The sequence below is a fragment of the Mobula birostris genome, chromosome 8, assembly GCF_030028105.1.
Source record: "Mobula birostris isolate sMobBir1 chromosome 8, sMobBir1.hap1, whole genome shotgun sequence".
Lineage (NCBI taxonomy): Eukaryota > Metazoa > Chordata > Chondrichthyes > Myliobatiformes > Myliobatidae > Mobula > Mobula birostris.
The window spans coordinates 94,798,647-94,820,790 of NC_092377.1; the positions used below are offsets into that span (position 1 = coordinate 94,798,647).

A 22,144-nucleotide genomic window follows, 5' to 3' on the forward strand; every position below is an offset into this window, starting at 1 on the left:
TCCACTCTGACTCACTCTGTTGATTCCCCCTCCTCTCTCAAACTCACTCTGCCGTTTCTCCCACCTCTCTCACTCCCTCTGCCTGTTCACCTTCCTCTCTCACTCACTCTGCTGATTCTCCCTCCTTTCTCACTCACTCAACATATTCACCCTCCTCTCTTTCACTCTGCCTATTCTCCCTCCTCTCTCACTCATTCTGCCGATTCTCCCTCCTCTCTCACTCACTCTGAAGATTCTCACTCCACTCTCACTCACTCTGCCGATTCTCCCTCTTCTCTCTCGCTGACTCTGCCGATTCTCCCTCCTTTCTCATTCACTCACTCTGCCTGTTCACCCTCCTCTCTCACTCACTCTGCCGATTCTCCCTCCTCTCTTACTTTCACTCTGCCTATTCTCCCTCATCTCTCATTCACTCTGCCTATACTCCTTCCTCTGTCGCTCACTCTGCCGCTTCTCCCTCATCTCTCACTCATTCTGCCTATACTCCTATCTCACTCACTCTGCTTGTTCTCCCTCCTCTCAGTCACTCTGCCTATTCTTCTCTCTCACTCACTCTGCCTGTTCACCCTCCTCTCTCACTCACTCACACTGCTGATTACCCCTCCTCTCTCACTCACTGTGCCTATTCTCCCTCCTCTCTGTCACTCTGCCTATTCTCCTTCCACTCTCACTCACTCTGCCTGTTCACCCTCTTCTCTCACTGCCTCTGCCGATTCTCGCTCCTCTCTCTCACTCACTCTGCTTAATCTCCCTCCTCTCTCACTCACTCTGCCTATTCTCCTCCCACACTCACTCTGCCTATTCTCCTCTCTCACTCACTCTGCCTATTCTCCCTCCTCTCTCACTGACTCTGCCTATTCTCCTCTCACTCACTCAGCCTATTCTCCTCTCTCACTCACTCTGCCGATTCTCCCTCCTCTCTCTCACTCACTCTGCCATTTGTCCCTCCTCCCTCACTCACTAATTCTGCCTATTCTCCCTCCTCTCTCACTCACTCTGCCTATTCTCCCTCCACTCTCTCTCTCTCACTCTGCTGATTCCCCCTCCTCTATCACTCACTCTGCTGTTATTCCCTCCTTTCTCACTCACTCTGCCTATTCTCCCTCCTCCTCACTCACTATGCCTATTCTCCATCCCCTCTCACTCACTCTGCCGATACTCCCTCCTTTCTCAGTCACTCACTCTGCCTGTTCACCCTCCTCTCTCACTCACTGTGCCGATTCTCACTCCACTCTCACTCACTCTGCCTATTCTCCCTCCTCTCTCATTCACTCTGCCTATACTCCCTCCTCTCTCACTCACTCTGCTGATTCTCCCTCTTCTCTCACTCACTCTGCCTATTCTCCCTCCTCTCTCACTCACTCTGCCGGTTCTCCCTCTTCTCTCGAACTCACTCTGCCAATTCTCCCTCCTCTATCTCACTCACTCTGCTGATTCTCCCTCCTGTCTCACTCACTCTGCCTATTCTCCCTCCTCTGTCACTCACTCTGCCGATACTCCCTCCTCTCTCACTCACTCTGCCTATTCTCCTTCCTCTCTCACTTACTCTGCCTATTCTCCCTTCACTCTCTCTGACTCACTCTGCTGATTCCCCCTCCTGTCTCAAACTCACTCTGCCGTTTCTCCCTCCTCTCTCACTCCCTCTGCCTGTTCACCTTCCTCTCTCACTCACTCTGCTGATTCCCCCTCCTCTCTCAAACTCACTCTGCCGTTTCTCCCTCCTCTCTCACTCCCTCTGCCTGTTCACTTTCCTCTCTCACTCACTCTGCTGATTCTCCCTCCGTTCTCACTCACTCAGCCTATTCACCCTCCTCTCTTTTTCACTCTGCCTATTCTCCCTCCTCTCTCACTCACTCTGCCGATTCTCTCTCCTCTCTCTCTCACTCACTCTGCATATTCTCCTCTCTGACTCACTCTGCCTGTTCTCCCTCATCTCTCATTCACTCTGCCTATACTCCCTTCTCTCTCTCACTCACTCTGCCTATTCTCCCTCCTCTCTCACTCACTGCCTATTCTCCCTCCTCTCTCACTCACTCTGCCTATTCTCCCTCTTTTCTCACTCACTCCGCCGATTCTCCCTCCTCTCTCACTCACTCTGCCGATTCTCCCTCTTCTTTCACTCACTCACTCTGCCTATTCTTCCTCCTCTCTCACTCACTCTGCCGGTTCTCCCTCCTCTATCTCACTCACTCTGCCGATTCTCCCTCCTGTCTCATTCACTCTGCCTATTCTCCCTCCTCTGTCACTCACTCTGCCGATACTCCCTCCTCTCTCACTCACTCTGCCTATTCTCCCTCCACTCTCTCTGACTCACCCTTCTGATTCCCCCTACTCTCTCAAACTCACTCTGCCGTTTCTCCCTCCTCTCTCACTCCCTCTGCCTATTCTCCTTCCTCTCTCACTTACTCTGCCTATTCTCCCTCCACTCTCTCTGACTCACTCTGCTGATTCCCCCTCCTCTCTCAAACTCACTCTGCCGTTTCTCCCTCCTCTCTCACTCCCTCTGCCTGTTCACCTTCCTCTCTCACTCACTCTGCTGATTCTCCCTCCTTTCTCACTCACTCAACATATTCACCCTCCTCTCTCTTTCACTCTGCCTATTCTCCCTCCTCTCTCTCATTCTGCCGATTCTCCCTCCTCTATCTCACTCACTCTGCCGATTCTCCCTCCTGTCTCATTCACTCTGCCTATTCTCCCTCCTCTGTCACTCACTCTGCCTATTCTCCCTCCTCTCTCACTCACTCTGCCTATTCTCCTTCCTCTCTCACTTACTCTGCCTATTCTCCCTCCACTCTCTCTGACTCACCCTTCTGATTCCCCCTACTCTCTCAAACTCACTCTGCCGTTTCTCCCTCCTCTCTCACTCCCTCTGCCTGTTCACCTTCCTCTCTCACTCACTCTGCTGATTCTCCCTCCTTACTCACTCTCTCAGCCTATTCACCCTCCTCTCTCTTTCACTCTGCTGATTCTCCCTCCTCTCTCACTCACTCTCCTCCCTCATCTCTCATTCACTGTGCCTATACTCTCTCCTCTCTCACTCACTCTGTCTATTCTCCTCTCTGACTCACTCTGCCTGTTCTCCCTCATCTCTCATTCACTCTGCCTATACTCCCTCCTCTCTCACTCACTCTGCCGATTCTCCCTCTTCTCTCACTCTGCCGGTTCTCCCTCTTTTCTCGAACTCACTCTGCCGATTCTCCCTCCTCTATCTCACTCACTCTGCCGATTGTCCCTCCTGTCTCACTCACTCTGCCTATCCTCTCTCACGCATTCTACCTATTCTCACTCCTCTTTCACTCACTCTGCCTATTCTCTCTCCTCTCTCACTCACTCTGCCTATTCTCCCTCCTCACTCACTCTGCCTATTCTTCCTCCTTTCTCACTGACTCACTCTGCCTGTTCACCCTCCTCTCTCACTCACTCTGCCTATTCTCCCTCTTCTCTCACTCACTGCCTATTCTCCCTCCTCTCTCACTCACTCTGCCTATTGTCCTTCCTCTCTCACTTACTCTGCCTATTCTCCCTCCACTCTCTCTGACTGACTCTGCTGATTCCCTCTCCTCTCTCACTCCCTCTGCCTGTTCACCTTCCTCTCTCACTCACTCAGCCTATTCACCCTCCTCTCTCTTTCGCTCTGCCTATTCTCCCTCCTCTCTCACTCACTCTGCCTGTTCTCCCTTATCTCTCATTCACTCTGCCTATACTCCCTCCTCTCTCACTCACTCTGCCGATTCTCCCTCTTCTCTCACTCACTCTGCCTATTCTCCCTCCTCTCTCACTCACTCTGCCGGTTCTCCCTCTTCTCTCTAACTCACTCTGCCGATTCTCCCTCCTCTATCTCACTCACTCTGCCGATTCTCCCTCCTGTCTCACTCACTCTGCCTATTCTCCCTCCTCTGTCACTCACTCTGCCGATACTCCCTCCTCTTTAACGCACTCTACCTATTCTCACTCCTCTCTCACTCTGCCTATTCTCTCTCCTCTCTCACTCACTCTGCCGATTCCCCCTCCTTTCTCACTCACTCTGCCTATTCTCCCTCCTCTCTCAGTTACTCACTCTGGCTGTTCACCCTTCTCTGTATTTCACTCAGTCTGCCTGTTCACCCTCCTCTCTATCTCACTCATTCTGCCTGTTCACCCTCCTCTCTCACTGACTCTGTGTATTCTCGCTCCTCTTTCTCACTCACTCTGTCTATTTTCCCGCCTCTGTCACTCATTCTGCCTATTCTCCCTCCAGTCTCACTCACTCTGACGATACTCCCTCCTCTCTGTCACACACTCTGCCGATTCTCCCTCCTTTCTCACTCACTCTGCCTACTCTCACTCCTCTCTCACTTACTCACTCTGGCTGTTCACCCTTCTCTCTATCTCACTCACTCTGCCTGTTCACCCTGCTCTCTCACTCACTCTGCCTACTCTCGCTTCTCTTTCTCAGTCACTCTGCCTATTCTCCCTCTTCCTTTCGGTTGCCTTGTCTATATTGTGTTGTTCTTCGCTTGCCCGGCGTGACACGACCCATTCCCAGTCTGAACACAAAGATGTTCCGCAGATGCTGGATAATCTTCAGCAATACGCTCAAAATGCTGGAGATACACAGTTGAGTTCAGCAGCATCTCCGGAGGGACAGAAGTCCGGATGGAGGAAGGGTCTCTGCCCGAAATGTCAATTGTTTATTTCTCCCCATAGACGCTGTCTAACTTGCTGTACTCTTCCAGCATTTTGTGCGCGTTGTTCAGTCCCAATAGTTGATGGACATAGTTGACCAAAATCTGACGTGTAATCAGGGCATGGAGAGGGTCATTCACGTGGTGATAAAATATCCTTTCCCTGATATAGTTATTTGTACGCCTTGAGAATACAGTACTAAAATATTATTTGAAAGCAACAAACAATCTGCTGGATGAATTTAGCGGATTGAGCAGAGTCTGTGGGGGAGGGGGAAAGAATGTCGACGTTTCGGGCGAAACCCTGCCATCAGGATTGGCGCAAAATTCCAGCCCCTGCTGTCTCTTGTGACTCTATATTATAGGAAAATTAAAAAAAAATCCCCATTCTCTCTGAACCACTCATTTCAGACAACACATAAAATGTGCACGCACGTTTGTCCGTGTATTAATATGGGCAAAGAGAAAGCTCACTTCTAGGTATTACTTTCACAGAAGCAGCGCAGGTAAAGTGGGCGTAATGTTCTGAACAACTTCTCGGATTTCCAGCCGGGTACAGAAACCCGAGAAGAGGATTTATTCGTCAGATACGACGGGAATGCGTATTCTCAGATTCCTCAGAATTCGTATGTACTTTATTTATTAAGGTATACATGTGTGTGTCGTCTATTAATATAGGCACTCAATTTGGACAATATAGAACAAACGTTTGTCTGCATACTAAGGAAAGTACAGGAGAGGAAACGTAGTCACTAATGGTCTTGCAGAGAAGCAGCACGGGTAGAGTAGGGGGAATAGCCTCCCGTACAGATTCCGCTGCGTGTCTGTATATATGGAAAAAAAAACAGAATTCATATGCATGCTTAAGATGCGTGCATAGTCCACTAGCCACTGACATGTACGAGTTGGCCCGGAACGCTGTGCTACTTGGCAGCGGAACACCGAGCCCAGACGCCGCCCTGCTCCGGCGGGAGGGGCGGTACGGGGCGGGGCGGGGCGCGCATGCGCGGTGGCCATGTTTCATGGCAGTGGGCGAGTGTGATTTGTGAGGTGGGGAGCCTGTGACCGGGCTGGTGGGGCTGTGGGCACTGTCGTCGTTGCCGCTGCTGCCGTTTACCCTGCCCGGGTGGGGTAGGGCCGCCGGGCCTGATCGCCGCCAGCGGGTGGTGCTCCTCTCCGTCGTTACGCGGGCTCCATGTGAGGCAGGCTGGAATGAGCGAGAGGCGCTTCCAGCGGCCGCAGGAAGGCGTCGCCGAAGCCCCGCACTTGTTCTAGTTGTTTCGGGCCCCCGGGCCTCGGGGGGCGCGAACGGGAGGAGGCGGCGGCCGCGGCTCCATGATGACTTCCCATGGCAGCTTCGACCTGTCCCGGAGGAACCCGCAGGAGGACTTCGAGCTGATCCAGAGGATCGGCAGCGGCACCTATGGCGATGTTTACAAGGTCAGTGTGCGCTGGGGACTCGAGCCCCAGGCTGCAGTAGGCCCGGGGAAGGGTGATTCGGGGCTGGCCTTCGTGTCCCCCGAGTGGTGTGGGCCGGACCACAAGCTGGCAAATCGGCACTTCCCCGCCCCTCTTGTTCCGGAGCTTGTCTTGTCTTGTTTATCTCGCCCTCGGTGGGAGAGACGTTTCGACACCGGATTAGTGTCCGAACACCGTGTGCAGTCGCCGCGACTGCGCCGATTGCTGGTATAAAGTACGCAGCAGGCGCTGGCGCATCTCCACAGTAGCCCAAGGAAATCCCTGATCCTCCTCGCTTCCCCACGCAACATTCACAATATACTGGGCAAGTGATCCAGATACTAACAACCCAGGTCTCATCGGGGGGTGTGGGGGGCATTTGAAGGTTAATCCGGCGTTGTTTTCAGTCTGGGAACGAAAGGTTGAAGTTATTGTCTACTTGTGTACTGGTCTCTCTTTAGGAAAATAAGCTTGCAGTCCATATTTGGATCTGCCTTCCCATTCCTGAAGCAGTACTGAATCTTCAGTCTGGATACTGTGTCAAAGTTACTCGGAATAGGCAATGAATTCACTTAAGCCAGTGATGACACTGCTCCTGAGATTTTATATGGGTGAATATAACATTGTGGTGGATGTTTTGTGCTGTGGAAGAATATTTGATTGGATTTGTGTTGCTGCACTAAACCTTTAGAAGAAAAAGAAGTTGAATAGTTGTTTTCCTCAACCTTTTAAAACTTGATAGCTAGGTCAGGTATTTTGAATTAGTAACCTTATGCCAGCTGCTTGCATCTTGCAAAACAGTTGTTAGGAGTTTGAACCAGTCAGGGATTCATTTTAGTGGGTTGCTCAAGGGTAATATTTCTTATTAATTTACCCTAGGGATTTCATGGAATCTTAAACCTCTAGTTAAGTAGCTTGAAATGCTTTGACCATTAGACAGTTTCTTGTTTGCCATATTTTGTATTACTTAGCTTGTTCGAAGGCAGTAAGATTGTAGCTTATGAGTCTGTCATATTTATGCAATGATTTCAGAATGGCTGGCCAGGCATGATCCAGATGCACTTGGTAATGTTCTGCAGCCTGTCCGTGTGGGCCCAGTTTCATTGGATTTGTCATCCTTTGGCTTTGCTGCATTCAATCTTGCACTTTTGTTCTTTGCAACCAGTTTTGTTTTTATTTCCCGCAGCAAATAGAGTTACAGAACACTACAGCACTGAAAAAGACCTTTTGGCCCATCTAGTTCATGCCAAACTGTTAACCTGCCTAATCTCATTGACCTGTAACTGGACCATAGCCCTCCATACTCCTCCCATTTGTGTACTTACCAACTAAATGTTGAAATTGAATCCCAGTCCACCACTTCCACTGGTGCACTCTCACCACCCTCTGAGTGAAGAAGACCTCCCTTGTGTTCCCCTTAAACATTGTACCTTTCAATCTTAACCCATGACCTAGTTCTAGTCTCAGCCAACCTCGATGGAAAAAGCCTGCTTGGATTACCCTATCTATACCCTTCATAATTTTGTATACCTTTATCAAATCTCCCCTCATTCTTCTCCGTTCCAGGGAATGAAAGCATACCTTATTCATCCTTTCCCTGTACTTTTTCGATCTTAATGATACGTACAAAATGTGCACAAAGTTTTCTAAATTTATTCCAAACTTTTGTTGTTATTGCAGCAAATTCAGGACAATCATTGGAGGTAAAATATTAAAATAGGCACAGATTAATTAAAATGGGATCTGAGAAAATCTTTGAAGTTTTCTTAATGTCTATGCTTTGTTTTCTATCAGCTTAAAAACTTGACCCATTACAAGTTTGAACACCTCCCACACTTGCAGTTTGCCGACCTGCTGCGAAGTATTGCCAACTAGCTCAGTCTTCATCAGCAAGGCCTTGTACAATGTAATGCTTGGGTTGAGTATGGTACTGTCGAACAATGCTCACTGTTGAAGCAGTTGAGAAAAACCCGTGGCAAGTCTTCAGCTTAACTGGAAAAAGTCAAAAGTCTTGGATGACTCTGATGACTTAAAAAAAAGTAAACAATTAAAATACCAATTTTTATCAGATTATTTTATAAGCATTTTAATATCATTAGGTAAATTCAGGTATGTGAATTTACATTTTCAATTATTCTCGATTGGGAAAGGTGTGCCTCATCCAACCTGATGCAAAGAGCAGATTTCTTTCCATGAACACTTAAGCCTCAGGTTTGTGCTGTGTTGCCAGCATCAGGAATCCTGTGGTTTAGTATGTGAAAAGACAGTGAATCCTGGGTTTTAGTATTTGCGCAGGATCTCTGAACTTTGTGGCACTTTTGCAGGGAAATGTTGACATTTCCTGGTCAAATCTATCCATTTGGAGAAAAGAAATTATGGTTTGCCTGGTTAGGGTTTTTTTTAAATTGCTGATTTGTTTATGGCCGGGGTATTTATCAAGATATTTCTATGTCCATTATGAAGGGATCTTGCTTTACTGGCCCATGCCATGTTGGTTTTGAATCCATGAAAGGCATTTGAAAAGTTCTTACTTTTTCAGCTGTCTATAATCCTTAGTCCCTCTCTTCTTGCTACTGCCATTGGGTGGGAGATGCAGGAATTTTGGGTCCCATGCCACTAGGTTCAGGAACAGTTGTTGCTCTACAACCTGCAACCATCAGATTCCTGGATTGGTGTGGGTGGTTTCGCTCACCTCAGTGCTGAACTGACTACTCAGTTTGTAGACTCACTTTCAGGGACCTTTGTTATGTATGGTTTTTCATGAATGCTATTGTACTTTATTCACCTGTGGCTGCTTGCAAGAAAATGAATCCCAAGGTTGTATATGGAAGACATAGTTTAATAACAAATTTATCTTAAACTTTGAGAAGTCACTTACTAGGTATAACTAAATGAAAATGATAGACATGTTGCACATGATGTTAAAAGCAGAACAGATTTTGGATTATACTTGTAGATATTGCTTAGAATATTGCATCTTAAAGATGCTTCTTGTTAGTTGTCACCTAGTGTTTCAAATTATATGATCCTGATATTGGGAATTAAATGGGTTTGTGTCTGATTTACCTTTTACAAATTGCTGCATTTAATTGTGTTTTAGACACGATTATTGAATGGAAATTTAAAACCTTACAGCATTTCTTGGATGTTCACAGCATCACTTTTATTCCCATCTGCAAACTTGCTATTATTATCTCCTAAATTCACATCCAGAATTTTTCTGATAAATAAAATGATACGGGTCCCTCCACTAATCATTATAGTACACCTCTGGTCATAGACATCTCATCAGAAAAGCATCCTTCTACCATTACCCCCTGCCTCAATTCAGCAGCCTGTTTTTTGGATCCAAGTAGCCTTTGGCTTCCATGTGCCTTGGCCTTCCGGATCAGCCAAGCATTCAGGATTTGTGAAATGCATTATTATGGTCATTTAAGAAATTTTTAGATAGGCACATGGACGATAGAAAAAAATGGAGGGTTATGTAGGAGTGAAAAATCTAGGACATTGTACCTTTGTAGATCCATAATCTTAATTTTGTTTGTAAGGATATTACTAGAAACAGCAACAGACTGGACAGTTGATTGGGGGAAGTGGCACTGATTCTTGAATGTATTTAATAATCAAGATACATCACAGAACAGGCCCTTTCGGTGTTTTGATCTGTGCTGCCCAGCAACCCCTGATTTAACCCTTGCCTAATCACAGGACAATTTACAGTGACCAATTAACCTAACTGGTATGTCTTTGGACAGCGGTAGGAAATCAGAGCGCCCAAAGGGAACTCATGCGGTCACGGGAGAATATACAAACACCATATAGTCAGCGGTGGGGAATGAACTGGATCACCTGTAATGTAAAGCGTTGTGCTAACCACTATGTTACCATGCAGCTCGGAATGTGGGAGAAAACTGCAGATGGTGGAATTCTGAAATCAAGGGAAATGCTGGAAATACTTAAACAAGTCAGGCAGCAATCTATGAAAACAAAAATGGAATTAACATTTCACATCCCAAAACCCTCCATCAGAACTGGAAAGTAAGAAAACACGGTGTTTTAAGTTGCATGGGGATGGATAAAGAGTGAGCTGAGTTTAATGAAAGAAAAACAGAAGCAATGTGTTTATTAAAAACACAGCTTAAAAATGTTGGTGTAGCAAAGTATATTACACAGTAATTAGTGAAGTCTGATTGGAGAGCGGGGAAATGGAAGCTACTACAATCTGTATGAATAAAATTAGAACAATTTCTGTACAAGAATTCAGTGAGTAGAAGATAAATATTTTTAAATTGTATGTGTGGGTATAATGGTTCCTGACAGATGGTTGCTTGATTGAAAAATGATGGCCAATTGTCTTTATTTAGGTTAGACACAGTTGTAGCGGCATCTCGAGTAAACCAGTGTTGCTGCTGGTGCCCTAACACAGAGTTATCTTGTCTAATGCACTCTCCAATCAACCCAATAATAATGTTCCAAAAAGTCAAAGAAATGTATTCGATCCTTTCTTAGCAGCTAGCAAAACAATCTGGAAGTGATGCAATTAAGGGAAGTTAACAAAAGTAATTACATTGTTGGTCCACAGCTCTAAAACTGACCGGAATAAAGTATGAGAATGTAACTTATTCCCTTCTCTTTGACCGCACCCCCCCACATGACTAGTTACCGCAGTAAACATAATAAACATGCAACACAAAATCACTTCATTTTCCTGCGTTTGTTCTTACTTCAGATTTCCAGCATTCACTATATTTTGCTTTTGCATCATATCTAATTAAACTTGAATTTAGAGGTGGTAGGTGAAATCATAGATAAGTGAGTCTATGGATGTTAATTACCTGGACCTCCACAGATCTACTGAAAAAAATAGCCAACTCTGTTCATGTAACAGTGCGTGGAAATGGAGACTGTGTTTTGGCTTGAAGGAGAATTGGCAGAGGCCGGGAGACAATGTAGACATGGTGAATCATAGATACTGCTCCTTTTGGCATGTCATATCCTGCATTGATTTACTTCAGAAATGTCGTTATTTGCTATTTTAATGAATGATAGGAGACAGCAATCGAGGTGCTGCTGAAGATACTTTTTCTATGCCAGAATGAAAAGTTTCAAGTGAGAGGAAGAGAGATTTTGTAGATTCAGAAACCCTGCTGTTGCCCCCCCCCCCCACTCACAGACCCGCTCTCACCCTGCACTGGTTACTTATCATCTTCTATTGCTGCTGTTTCACATATTTAGACAACTGTTTGTTTTATTATAATAGTGCCGGTAACATTACATAAACATGCACCTCACACTTTGTCAACCTGTCAATCTCCAGGCTACGCCACTCAGGGACGTGCTAATATTATTTTGTGACTGTATGGGTTGGATTGGATTGTAATTATATTTGCTGTGTGTAACTCTGTGTACTGTGTTTTGCATGTTCGTCCCTGAGGAATGATATTTCATTTAGCTGTATCGATGTGCATGTCTGAATGACAGTAAACTTGAAATTGAACTTGAATGCAGTCTTCAGATGGAATCTAACCCAATCTCTGTAAGACAAATGACCTCCACCCCCTTGTAGAAGTAGCTAGTGGACAAGAACAAACAATAATTTAGTGGCATGTTTAATGCCAGTTTGAAAACAATACAGAGAGGTGGATGTCAGTTGTCTTGCAGAGGTTTGGTTTCATCTGAAGAACTGCATTCATTTCTCACCAGTATCTCATGGAAGATGTGTAGGTTATGGAGAAGAAACAAGGATTAAAAAAAAAATTAGCATATCCCTTTCCTCTACCTCCTTATTTTGGCTTCTGCCTCCTTCCTCTCTAGTCCTGATGAAAAGTTTTGGCCTGAATTGTGACTGTTAATTCCTTTCCATAGATGCTGCCTGACCTACTGAATTTTTCCAGCATTTTATGCATGATCTTAAAATCAAAACTAAGGTGGCTCAACGATGATGTCAGAAGTATTTTTCAGTTCTTTATGGACTAAAGTTTAATTTATGAGACTGTCCTCAAAAGTGAGGAATTTAGAAAATTTCTAAATTGAGTGTATCTCAAACAAGGGCATTTCACATTGTCATTTCACGGCAGCAGGTACATGAAATTAAAGTATCATCCATAAGTTGGCGGAATGAATGGAATGTTTTTGTTAAGTACTTGGATTGCCCTACCAATTAGACCGCCAGGATCATAGTTTCACATGATAATGGAGAGGGGTGGGAGGAGCGGTTTTAACCTTTCACTATGTTGTCATTTGGCAGCCAAATGTGTATGAATCCAGCGGGGGTCATTGGACAATCATGAATCCAGTTCTTGGTGTATGTGCCAGTAATTTGACTAGGTTGATTCAAATTAGTTCAGATCAGAATCCAAGTTGGCAGAGATTTTTACCTCTAAGTCAGTGCTTAAGAATGGGTAAGTGGTTGTGGAGTGAAGTGTAATGTACGTTTGATGCAACTCTGGGGTGAGCGGGAAGGTGAACGGGCCTGTATATTGTTTCATCATCCTTGCACGGTGAAATGAAATGGAAAGTATGTTATATTTTGTTCGAAGACAATAAACTCTGAGTACTTTTAGTTATTTACTTTATCAAAGAAAGCTATTTTTATAGGTAGTGTGCCACCAAAGGAATAAAATGTCAGCCCATTAGACTATTCTGTAACGAGGGGCAATCAGAACTGAGACAGTCTCACCCTTATGACTTCCATGCATAAAAAGCTCCATCTGAAAATTTAAAACATTTTTGACTCTGTTAATAGTCCAAACCTGTCCCAGAGTAGGTATGTGGATGTGTTTACATCTGAGAACAGAGCTAATTGAACAGGTTACTTTGCTTCATTTGAATTATTATGTACCATTTAAAATATTTTTGTTCAAAATTCTTTCTTCCCTGAAATTTCATTTTAAGGTATTTTGTTGTTTGGATTTAGCGCTGTTAGGTTCTTTCATTGATAGTCCTTGAGTTCCCTGAAGTGGTGATGAGTCTTCCAGATATACTGATGGTTAAGCCACAGGTAACTTGACTAGGAATTTTCCAGATCCAGGTCTGATAAAGGAATAGTGATATACAGCCATTCTGAAGTGATATACAGCCATTATGAAGTGATATGCAGCGGTCCTGGGAGCTCTGGCATTGCTATTCTTGGCTTTTTCAGTTGGAAAGTGGTGATGTGATATCATGCAGGGATTGTTATTTATTTTTATTTATTGAGACACAGTGTGGAATAGACCCCAGCAACCCCTGATTTAACCATAACCTAATCATGGGACTGTTTACAATGACCAGTTAATCTGCTAACCAGTATGTCTTTGGACTTTGGGAGGAAACCAGAGCACTTGGGAGGAAACCCACTCATTCATGGGGCAAACAGACAAACTCCTTACACGCAGTGGCGGGAATTGAAGCCTGGATGCCTTTTACTGTAAAGAGTTGTGCTAACCATTGCACTATTGTGTTGTAATAATACTTTGCATTGTCAGGATTGTGAACTGTAATCGCAGCAAAATGCTGGAGGAAGGTTGGAATATTAAGTGCGGTAGCAGGGATATCACTCAAGCAAATTGGACTGTCCTGACTTACTGTATGTCAAGTTCCTTGAATATTTTTTGGCAGTGATTTGTGTATTGGAGGATCCTGTTTTACCTGTGCTGTTTTAATCAAGATGTTGAGATGCTCAGGGATTTTTCTGGGGGGAGCTTGGGGATGATATGACTTCTATCTTGGGACAGTCATTGGTTTACATTCATGTAGCCAGGATATTTCCCATCACTAGATATATTAAGCTTGAAAATCAGTCCTGCTGAAGGGTCATGGCCTGAAACATCAACTCTACTTTTTTTCCATAGATGCTGCCAGGCCTGCTGAGTTCCTCAAGCATTTTGTGTGTATTGAAAATCATCCATTTACTTTTGTAGATACCATTATTGGAAAAGGAGTTGAATTCTGAATTATCAGAAGCAGCGATGCTCTGTGATGGAGGGAAGATAGTTATTCAGTATGTCTTTAAAACATTGCAATTATAACTGCTTCTGGCAACTCGTTCCATATGTATGTAAAAGCTTGCCAGCCAGATCTTCTGTATATTTTTCCCCTTTCATCTCAAGTTTGTCTTTTCCTGGGAAGAAAATACAGTGACTATCCAACTTATCTATGCCCCTAATGATTTTATAACATAAAGGTATAGATTATTTTCCATTGACAAAAAAGATCATTGAAGAAATCCCTGTATGAAAATTGATGGTTAATGAAAGAATGAAATACATTTTTTGCAAGAAACAAAATGCTGGAGGAACTCAGCAGGCCAGGCAGCTTCTATGGAAAAGATTAAACAGTCAATGTTTTGGGCCAAGACCCTTCATCAGGACTCTGGTATATATTTTTTCTCAGAGTTGTGATTTGTGAGTTGCACTACCCCTTCTGAAAGTATGGCGGAAACAGATTTGGTAGTGACCTAGAACATAGAACAGCACAGATGGAATAGATCCTTCAGCCCACAATGTCTGTACCAGGCCTAATTCCAAATTAAACTAATCCTTCTGTCTGCATGATTCATATCCCATCACTTCCTGCATATTCTTGCATATCTAAAAGCCTCTTGAACACCCTTTTGGTATCTGCTTCCACTACCACTGCTGGCAGTGTTCCAGGTGTGTGTGCGCCTCTTTAAAAAAAATAAACCTGCCCGCACGCTATCTTTAAACTTTCCCTCTTAAAGGTGTGTGCTCTGGAATTCAGCATTTTTCCCTTGGCGAAGAGATCTGACTGTCTACCCTATCTATGCCTCTCATAAACTTGTATCAGGTTTCCACTCAGCCTCTGATGGTCCAGGGAAAAATATCCAGGTTTATCCAATCTCTCCTTGTAGTTAATACCTTCTCACCTAGGCACCATCCTGATAAATCCCTTCTGTACCCTTTCCAAAGCCTTCACATCTTTTAGTGGGACAACCAGAATCGCACACAATACTCTTTAAGAGCATCCTAGCTACAGTTTTGTACATTGCATCATGACATCTTGACTCTTATATTCTATCCCCTACCACTCATTGATTGAGTGTTGCCATTTTCAGGGAGGTATGGATTTGAAGCCCAAGATCCCTTTGTACAAGAACGCTATTAAAGTTCTGCCATTAACTGTACTAGAACGCTATTGAAGTTCTGCCATTAACTGTATACTTGCCCCTTACTTTCATCCTCCCAGAGTGCAACAGCTTATCCTTGCCTGGATAAAATTTCATCTGCCACTTCTCTGTCCATAGTTGTAACTGAACTCTCTCCCACTGTGTCCTTTGACAGCCTCTTTCACTGTCTGCAGCTCCAATTTTTACATTGTCTGCAAATTTACTAACCAACCCATCTATATTTTCATTGAAGTCATTCACTTATATGTATCTCAAAACAATGAAAGTCCCAGCACAGATCCTTGCGGAACACCGTTGGTCATGGACCTCCAGTCAGAAGAATACACTGCTACCACTATCCTGTCTCCTATGGGCAAGCCAGTTCTGAATCTAGACTATCAAGTCATCATGGATCCCATGCATCTTAATCTTCCCGATCAGCCTACCATGCCTTATTAAGGTTCTTGTAGACAACATCTGTTGCTCTATCCTTAGGTGACCTTGATCACCCCCTCAAGCAACTCAGTTAAGTTTGTAAGTTCAAGGTGCGTTTATCATCAAAGTATGTATACAATATATAACCTTGAGATTCATTTTCTTGCAGGCAGCTACGAAACAAAGAACACTATAGAACCATTTAACGAAAACCCCACACAACAAGACCATCAAACATGTGAAATAAAATTATTGCACAAACAACAAAAAGTGAACAAATAACACACAGAATGTTAAATATCAAACAGCAGAATCCCCAGAAGTGAGTCCACAGCCACCAAATGGCCGTGCCTCTGGCACGTGGTCTGTCCCTGTGGATAATGAAGGGTAGGGAAAGGAAGAGGATGGCAGCAGTGATATGGGACTCTATAGTTAGGGGATCACACAGGCAATTCTGTGGATGCAGGAAAGAAACATGGATGGTATTTTGCCTCCCAATGCCAGGGTCTGGGATGTTTCTAATCGTGTCTACGATATCTTGAAGTGGAAAGGTGAACAGCCAGAGGTTGTGGTACATATTGGTACCAATGACATAGGTAGGAAAAGGGAGGAGGTCCTGAAAACAGACTACAGGGAATTAGGAAGAAAGTTGAGAAGCAGGACCTCAAAGGTAGTAATCTCGGGATTACTGCCTGTGCCACGCGACAGTGAGTATAGGAATAGAATGAGGTGGAGGATAAATGCGTGGCTGGGGGATTGGAGCAGGGGGCAGGGATTCAGATTTCTGGATGATTGGAACCTCTTTTGGGGCAGGTGTGACTGTACAAAAAGGATGGGTTGCACTTGAATCCCAGGGGGACCAATATCCTGGCAGGGATGTTTGCCAAGGCTACTGGGGAGAGCTAAACTAGAATTGCAGAGGGGTGGGAACCGAACAGAAGAGATGGAGGAAAGGGTGCTTGGCTCACAAATCGAGAAAGCTTGTAGGCAGTGTGAACGGGAGGATAGGCAGGTGATAGAGAAGGTATGCACTCAGACTGATGGTTTGAGGTGTGTCTATTTTAACGCAAGGAGTATCATGAGCAAAGCAGATGAGCTTAGAGCATAGATCAGTACTTGAAGTTATGATGTTGTGGCCATTACAGAGACTTGGATGGCTCAGGGGCAGGAATGGCTACTTAGAGTGCCAGGCTTTAGATGTTTCAGAAAGGACAGGGAGAGAGGCAAAAGAGGTGGGGGTGTGGCACTGCTGATCGGAGATAGTGTCACGGCTGCAGAAAAGGAGGAAATCATGGAGGGATTGTCTACTGAGTCTCTGTGGGTGGAAGTTAGAAATAGGAAGGGTCAATAACTCTACTGGGTGTTTTTTTATAGACCACCCGATAATAACGGACAGAGACGGAGACATTCTGGAACGGTGCAATAATAACAGGGTTGTTGTGAGGGGAGATTTTAATTTCCCCAGTATTGATTGGCATCTCCCTAGAGCAAGGGATTTAGATGGGATGGAGTTTGTTAGGTGTGTTCAGGAAGGTTTTCTGACACAATATGTAGATAAGCCTACAAGAGGAGAGGCTGTACTTGATCTGGTATTGGAAAATAAACCTGGTCAAGTCTCTGAGTGGCAGAACATTTTGGAGATAGTGATCACAATTCTATCTTCTTTACCATGATATTGGAGAGGGATAGGAACAGACAAGTTAGGAAAGCATTTAATTGGAGTAAGGGGAAATATGAAGCTTTCAGGCAGGAACTTGGAAGCATAAATTGGGAACAGATGTTCTCAGGGAAATGTATGGCAGAAATGTGGCAAATGTTCAGGGGATGTTTGTGTGGCGTTCTGCATGGGTACGTTCCAATGGGACAGGGAAAGGATAGTAGGGTATAGGAACCATGGTGTACAAAGGCTGTTGAAAATCTCGTCAAGAAGAAAAGAAAGGCTTATGAAAGGTTCAAAAAAACTAGGTAATGAGAGAGATCTAGAAGATTATAAGGCTAGCAGGAAGGAGTTTAAGAATGAAATTGGGAGAGCCAGAAGGGGATATGAGAAGGCCTTGGCGAGAAGGATTAAGGAAAACCCCAAGGCATTCTGCAAGTATGTGAAGAGCAAGAGGATAAGGTGTGAGAGAATAGGACCAATCAAGTGTGAAAGTCAAAGGTGCGTATGGAACCAGAGGAGATAGCGGAGGTACTTGATGGATACTTTGCTTCAGTATTCACTGCGGAAAAGACCTTGGCAATTGTAGGGATGGCTTACAACTGACTGAAAAGTGAGCATATAAACATTAAGAAAGAGGATGCACTGGAGCTTTAGGAAAGTATCAAGTTGGCTAAGTCACCGGGACTGGATGAGATATACCCCTGGCTACTGTGAGAGGCATAATATTAGGAATAGTCAGTATGGCTTTGTCAAAGGCAGGTTGTGCCTTATGAGTATGATTGAATTCTTTTGAGGGTGTAACCAAACACATGGAAGGTAGAGCAATAGATGTAGTGTATATGGATTTCAGCAAGGCATGTGATAAGGTACCGCATTCAAGGCTAATTGAGAAAGTAAGAAGGCATGGGCTGAGAAGTGGCAGATGGCGTTCAACCCAGATAAGTGTGAGGTGGTTCATTTTGGTAGGTTAAATATGACGCCAGAATATAGTATTAATGGTAAGACTCTTGGTAGCATGGAGGAACAGAGGGATCTTGGGGTCCGAGTCCATAGGACGCTTAAAGCTGCTGCGCAGGTTGACTCTGTGGTTAAGAAGGCATATGGTATATTGGCCTTCAACTATGAGATTGAGTTTAAGAGCAGAGAGGTAATGTTATAGCTATATAGGACTCTGGTCAGACCCCACTTGCAGTACTATGCTCAGTTCTGGTCACCTCAGTATAGGAAGGATGTGGAAACTATAGAAAGGGTGCAGAGGAGATTTACAAGGATGTTGCCTGGTTTGGGGAGCATGCCTTCTGAGAGTAGGTTGAGTGAACTTGGCCTTTTCTCCTTGGGGCGACAGAGGATGAGAGGTGACCTGATAGAGGTGTATAAGATGATGAGAGCCATTGATCGTGTGGATAGTCAGAGGCTTTTTCTCAGGGCTGAAATGGCTAACACGAGAGGGCACAGTTTTAAGGTGCTTGGGAGTAGGTACAGAGGAGATGTCGAGAGAAGTTTTTTTACACAGAGTGGTGAGTGCATGGAATGGGCTGCCAGCGATGCAGGTGGAGGCAGATATAATAGGGTCTTTTAAGAGACTCCTGGATAGGTATGTGGAGCTTAGAAAAATAGAGGGCTATGGGTAACCCTAGGTAATTTCTAAAGTAAGTACATGTTCGGCACAGCATTGTGGGCCGAAGGGCCTGTATTGTGCTGTAGGTTTTCCATGTTTCTATGTAAGTCACTTAATTCAGCACTATATTCAGCAAGCTGCAGCCACAGACCCAGTTCTGCACCAAAGCACCTCAATCAAAATGAGGAAATAGTAAAGAGTGTTCATCGCCGTGGGCATTAAACATCAAATCGTAGCCAAAAATGAGTCCACATCCATGCATCAGAGAGGCAATTGAACCTTGCAGCGTGGGACCCAAGTGTTCGTTTTCCGCTCTTGTCCTTGACAATTTTAGTCTTGCTTGAAGCTTCATTCGTTGCAGAGTTATGGTGCTGTTAATGGGTTTGCACTGCGCCATTAGGAATCGATGCAGTCATCCCCAGGGACTCCATGCCGAATCCCCCAGGAGGTCGCAGAAGTGCCAGATCATTCAGTTGGCCAAAACTACATTTTTAAAAGGAAAATTACAGGCTGCAATTGATAACAGTTCAGAAGAAGTAGTAGTGGTAATATATCTAGAAGGCGAGTGTCCAGTAGTTTTGTAAACTGTCTGCAAGATGTCGCCATTAGTCACATGCGCCATATTGCTGGAAGTCCTGCCACCATTCTTTGAAGTGCTTTTACCCTCTCCAATGCTGTTGAAAGAAGCAGAGAAATATTGGGTTAAGAAAACTCCAGGGCGACGGGGCAAGAGCATGAATGGCTCTGCTGAAGGTCTAGTGCAGACCCGATGGACTGGGTGGCCCTCTGTTCTGCATGTTTGTGTACTCTCAGGAAGGAAGCAATGATGGAGTTCAGGTGCTTTGCAGCCAAGTTTTAAGTTGCCCTGCTGTCCACCAGGTATTATGAAAATCATTTCAAGGTTTTTCTTTGACCCTCCATCAACATCAGTGATTAAGTGTTTTTAGTTTTTGCTAGCTGCTATTATCTCCCTAGTATATAGCTGTTGGCGATTCTTTCTGTCACATTATTAATTGTGAAGAATCTGAGAAAGATGATTAGACATTATGGCCTCATCCATACCCATTGGAAGGTTTTGCTGCTTGCAATCATTATCAAGATTTAATTTTTCAACCAAATTGCTTTCCTGAAGGTGAAATAATATGGTCTTGTGACTTTTGTTTGCTAATTTTTTCATACTGTTTCCAGATATATGCAGTGCAGTCTTTTGCATATTAAATGTCAGTTGTATAAGCATTTCAAGACAATTTGACTGAGGGTCTTTGCATCATTCCTGCCCCTTGTGTGATGGTTGGGTGTCAGAACTTGTCTGTCTTCTGCATTTGGTTGCAAACAGCGTCTTACACAGGAAAATTAAGTTTTAGAACAGACAGGTTAGCTTTCATCAAGCTGTTAATTTCCAACTGCAGTTCTTGTTTGTCTTGGTGTGTGTCCCAAGTTCTGTGTCATATGGCTGTTTACATTGAATCTTGTTCTTGGGAAAGAACACTGGCTTTCTTTCCAAAGCTTCCAAACTTGTACATTCTAGAAGGGTATGGGTGTCAATCTTTAACCTGCACTCAATATCTTTAGGGCAGAGTACAGTGGAGCCAAGACTCCAGTTGTGTATGAAAGATCTGACAGGGCATTTCATGCATGCTTAAAATTCCTGATGGTGAGGCATTCTGCCAAATAACTCTAACTCTCTGCTGGGGGAGTCACCATTTCCTTTTACTGCACAGTGTTGATATTTCTAACTGAGCATAAATATTCTTCAGCAAACACACACAAGAAGCTGGAGGAACTCAGCAAGTCAGACAGCATCTGTGGAGGGAAATAGACAGTTGAGGTTTTGGGCAGAGACCTTTGGAGAGGACTTGAAAGGAAGGAGGCAGAAGCTAGATAAGGTGGGGAAGGAGAATGAAGTAAGAGGCTGGAAGGTGATAGGTGGAAGAGACAAAGGGATGAAGGAGGAATCTTGATAGAAGAAGACAGTGGACCATGGAAGAAAGAGGAGGAAGAAGAGGGGGTACCAGAGGGAAGTGATGAGCAGGTGAGAAGAGAAGGGGTGTGGAGTTAACCAAAATAGGAATGGAAAAAGAAAGAGGGAGAAATTTCTGGAAGTTTGAGAAATTGATGTTCCTGCCATCAGATAGGAGGCTACCCAGACCTTAAATAAGATGTTGTTCTTCCCCTTTGTTTGGCCTCGTCAATGCAATAGAGGCAACCATGGACAGACATATTAGTATAGGAATGGGAAGTCAAATTTAACTGTGTGGCCACTAGGAGAGCCTGCCTTTTGTGGTGGACAGAGTGAAGTTTCTTGATGAAGTGATCACCCAGTCCATGTTGGGTCTCACTGATATGAAGGAGGCCACACCTTTAACACCTGTTACAGAGGAGGATCCTGACAGTGAAGTGTCGCCTTGCCTGGAAGTACTGTTTGATGCTCTGATGGCAGTGAAGGTGGAAGTGTAGAGACAGATTTAGCATTTGTCTTGTTTGCAGTAGTAAGTACCAGGTGGGAGATCAGTGTGGAAGGTTGAATGGACGAGGAAGTCGCGTAGATGACGATCCCTACAGAAAGCAGAGCGGGTAAGGAGGAAGGTAAGATGAGCTTTAGTGGTGGGATCCCACTGGAGCTGGTGGGAGTTGTGGCGAATGAAGTGCTAAATATGGAGGTGTAAAGTTTCCATGAGTGATAGGTGGTGTGGCACAGTCTAACAGAAAAAAACATTTTGAGTCAGCATTTTTAGATCTATCCTCTGCAAATCAGGACAAAAGAACTTCAATATATCGTCACACGGGTGTTTGGATGCTTAGTTTTTATGTCTTGATGCAGAGTCTTGACCTGAAATTTGCACCCCTTGACTCTACAGCTGTTTCTTGACCTGAATGCTTCCAGAAGCGTGTTCCTTGTTCTATAACTCCAGCACGTGAGGAACCTTGCCCTTGCAGAAAGCACCCTTGGCTTGCTGTGATGGTGTTTTATTGTGAAGTAAACCCCTAAGGCATTTTAAAAATAAGATTCTATCTTTGTGCCAACACACCCCACCCCCAGTCTTTTTCTGGGTATCTATCCAGTAGTATTCATTGTATTGGTTTGGTCTTTGATGCCCCTGTTCTTGCTAAGTTGCTTGTATCAATGGAATAGCAGTAGTTTTGTTCAAATCTGAGGACTGGAGATTCATGTGTACACAGAAACACTGGTTTAGATTACTGGA

The 22,144-nt window shown here is 44.5% G+C and overlaps 1 protein-coding gene across 5 annotated transcripts in view; it reads left to right on the plus strand.

The window, feature by feature from the left end:
- Window positions 1–5,683: 5,683 nt before the first annotated feature.
- Window positions 5,684–22,144, plus strand: part of map4k3a (mitogen-activated protein kinase kinase kinase kinase 3a) — a 265,585-nt gene continuing 249,124 nt past the window's right edge. For all 5 annotated transcript variants that reach the window (XM_072265706.1, XM_072265707.1, XM_072265708.1 and 2 more), the window contains exon 1: window positions 5,684–6,104. In XM_072265706.1, coding sequence (XP_072121807.1) covers window positions 6,000–6,104 — 105 coding nt within the window. In that variant the 5' untranslated portion in view covers window positions 5,684–5,999. The remainder of the gene's footprint in view (window positions 6,105–22,144) is intronic.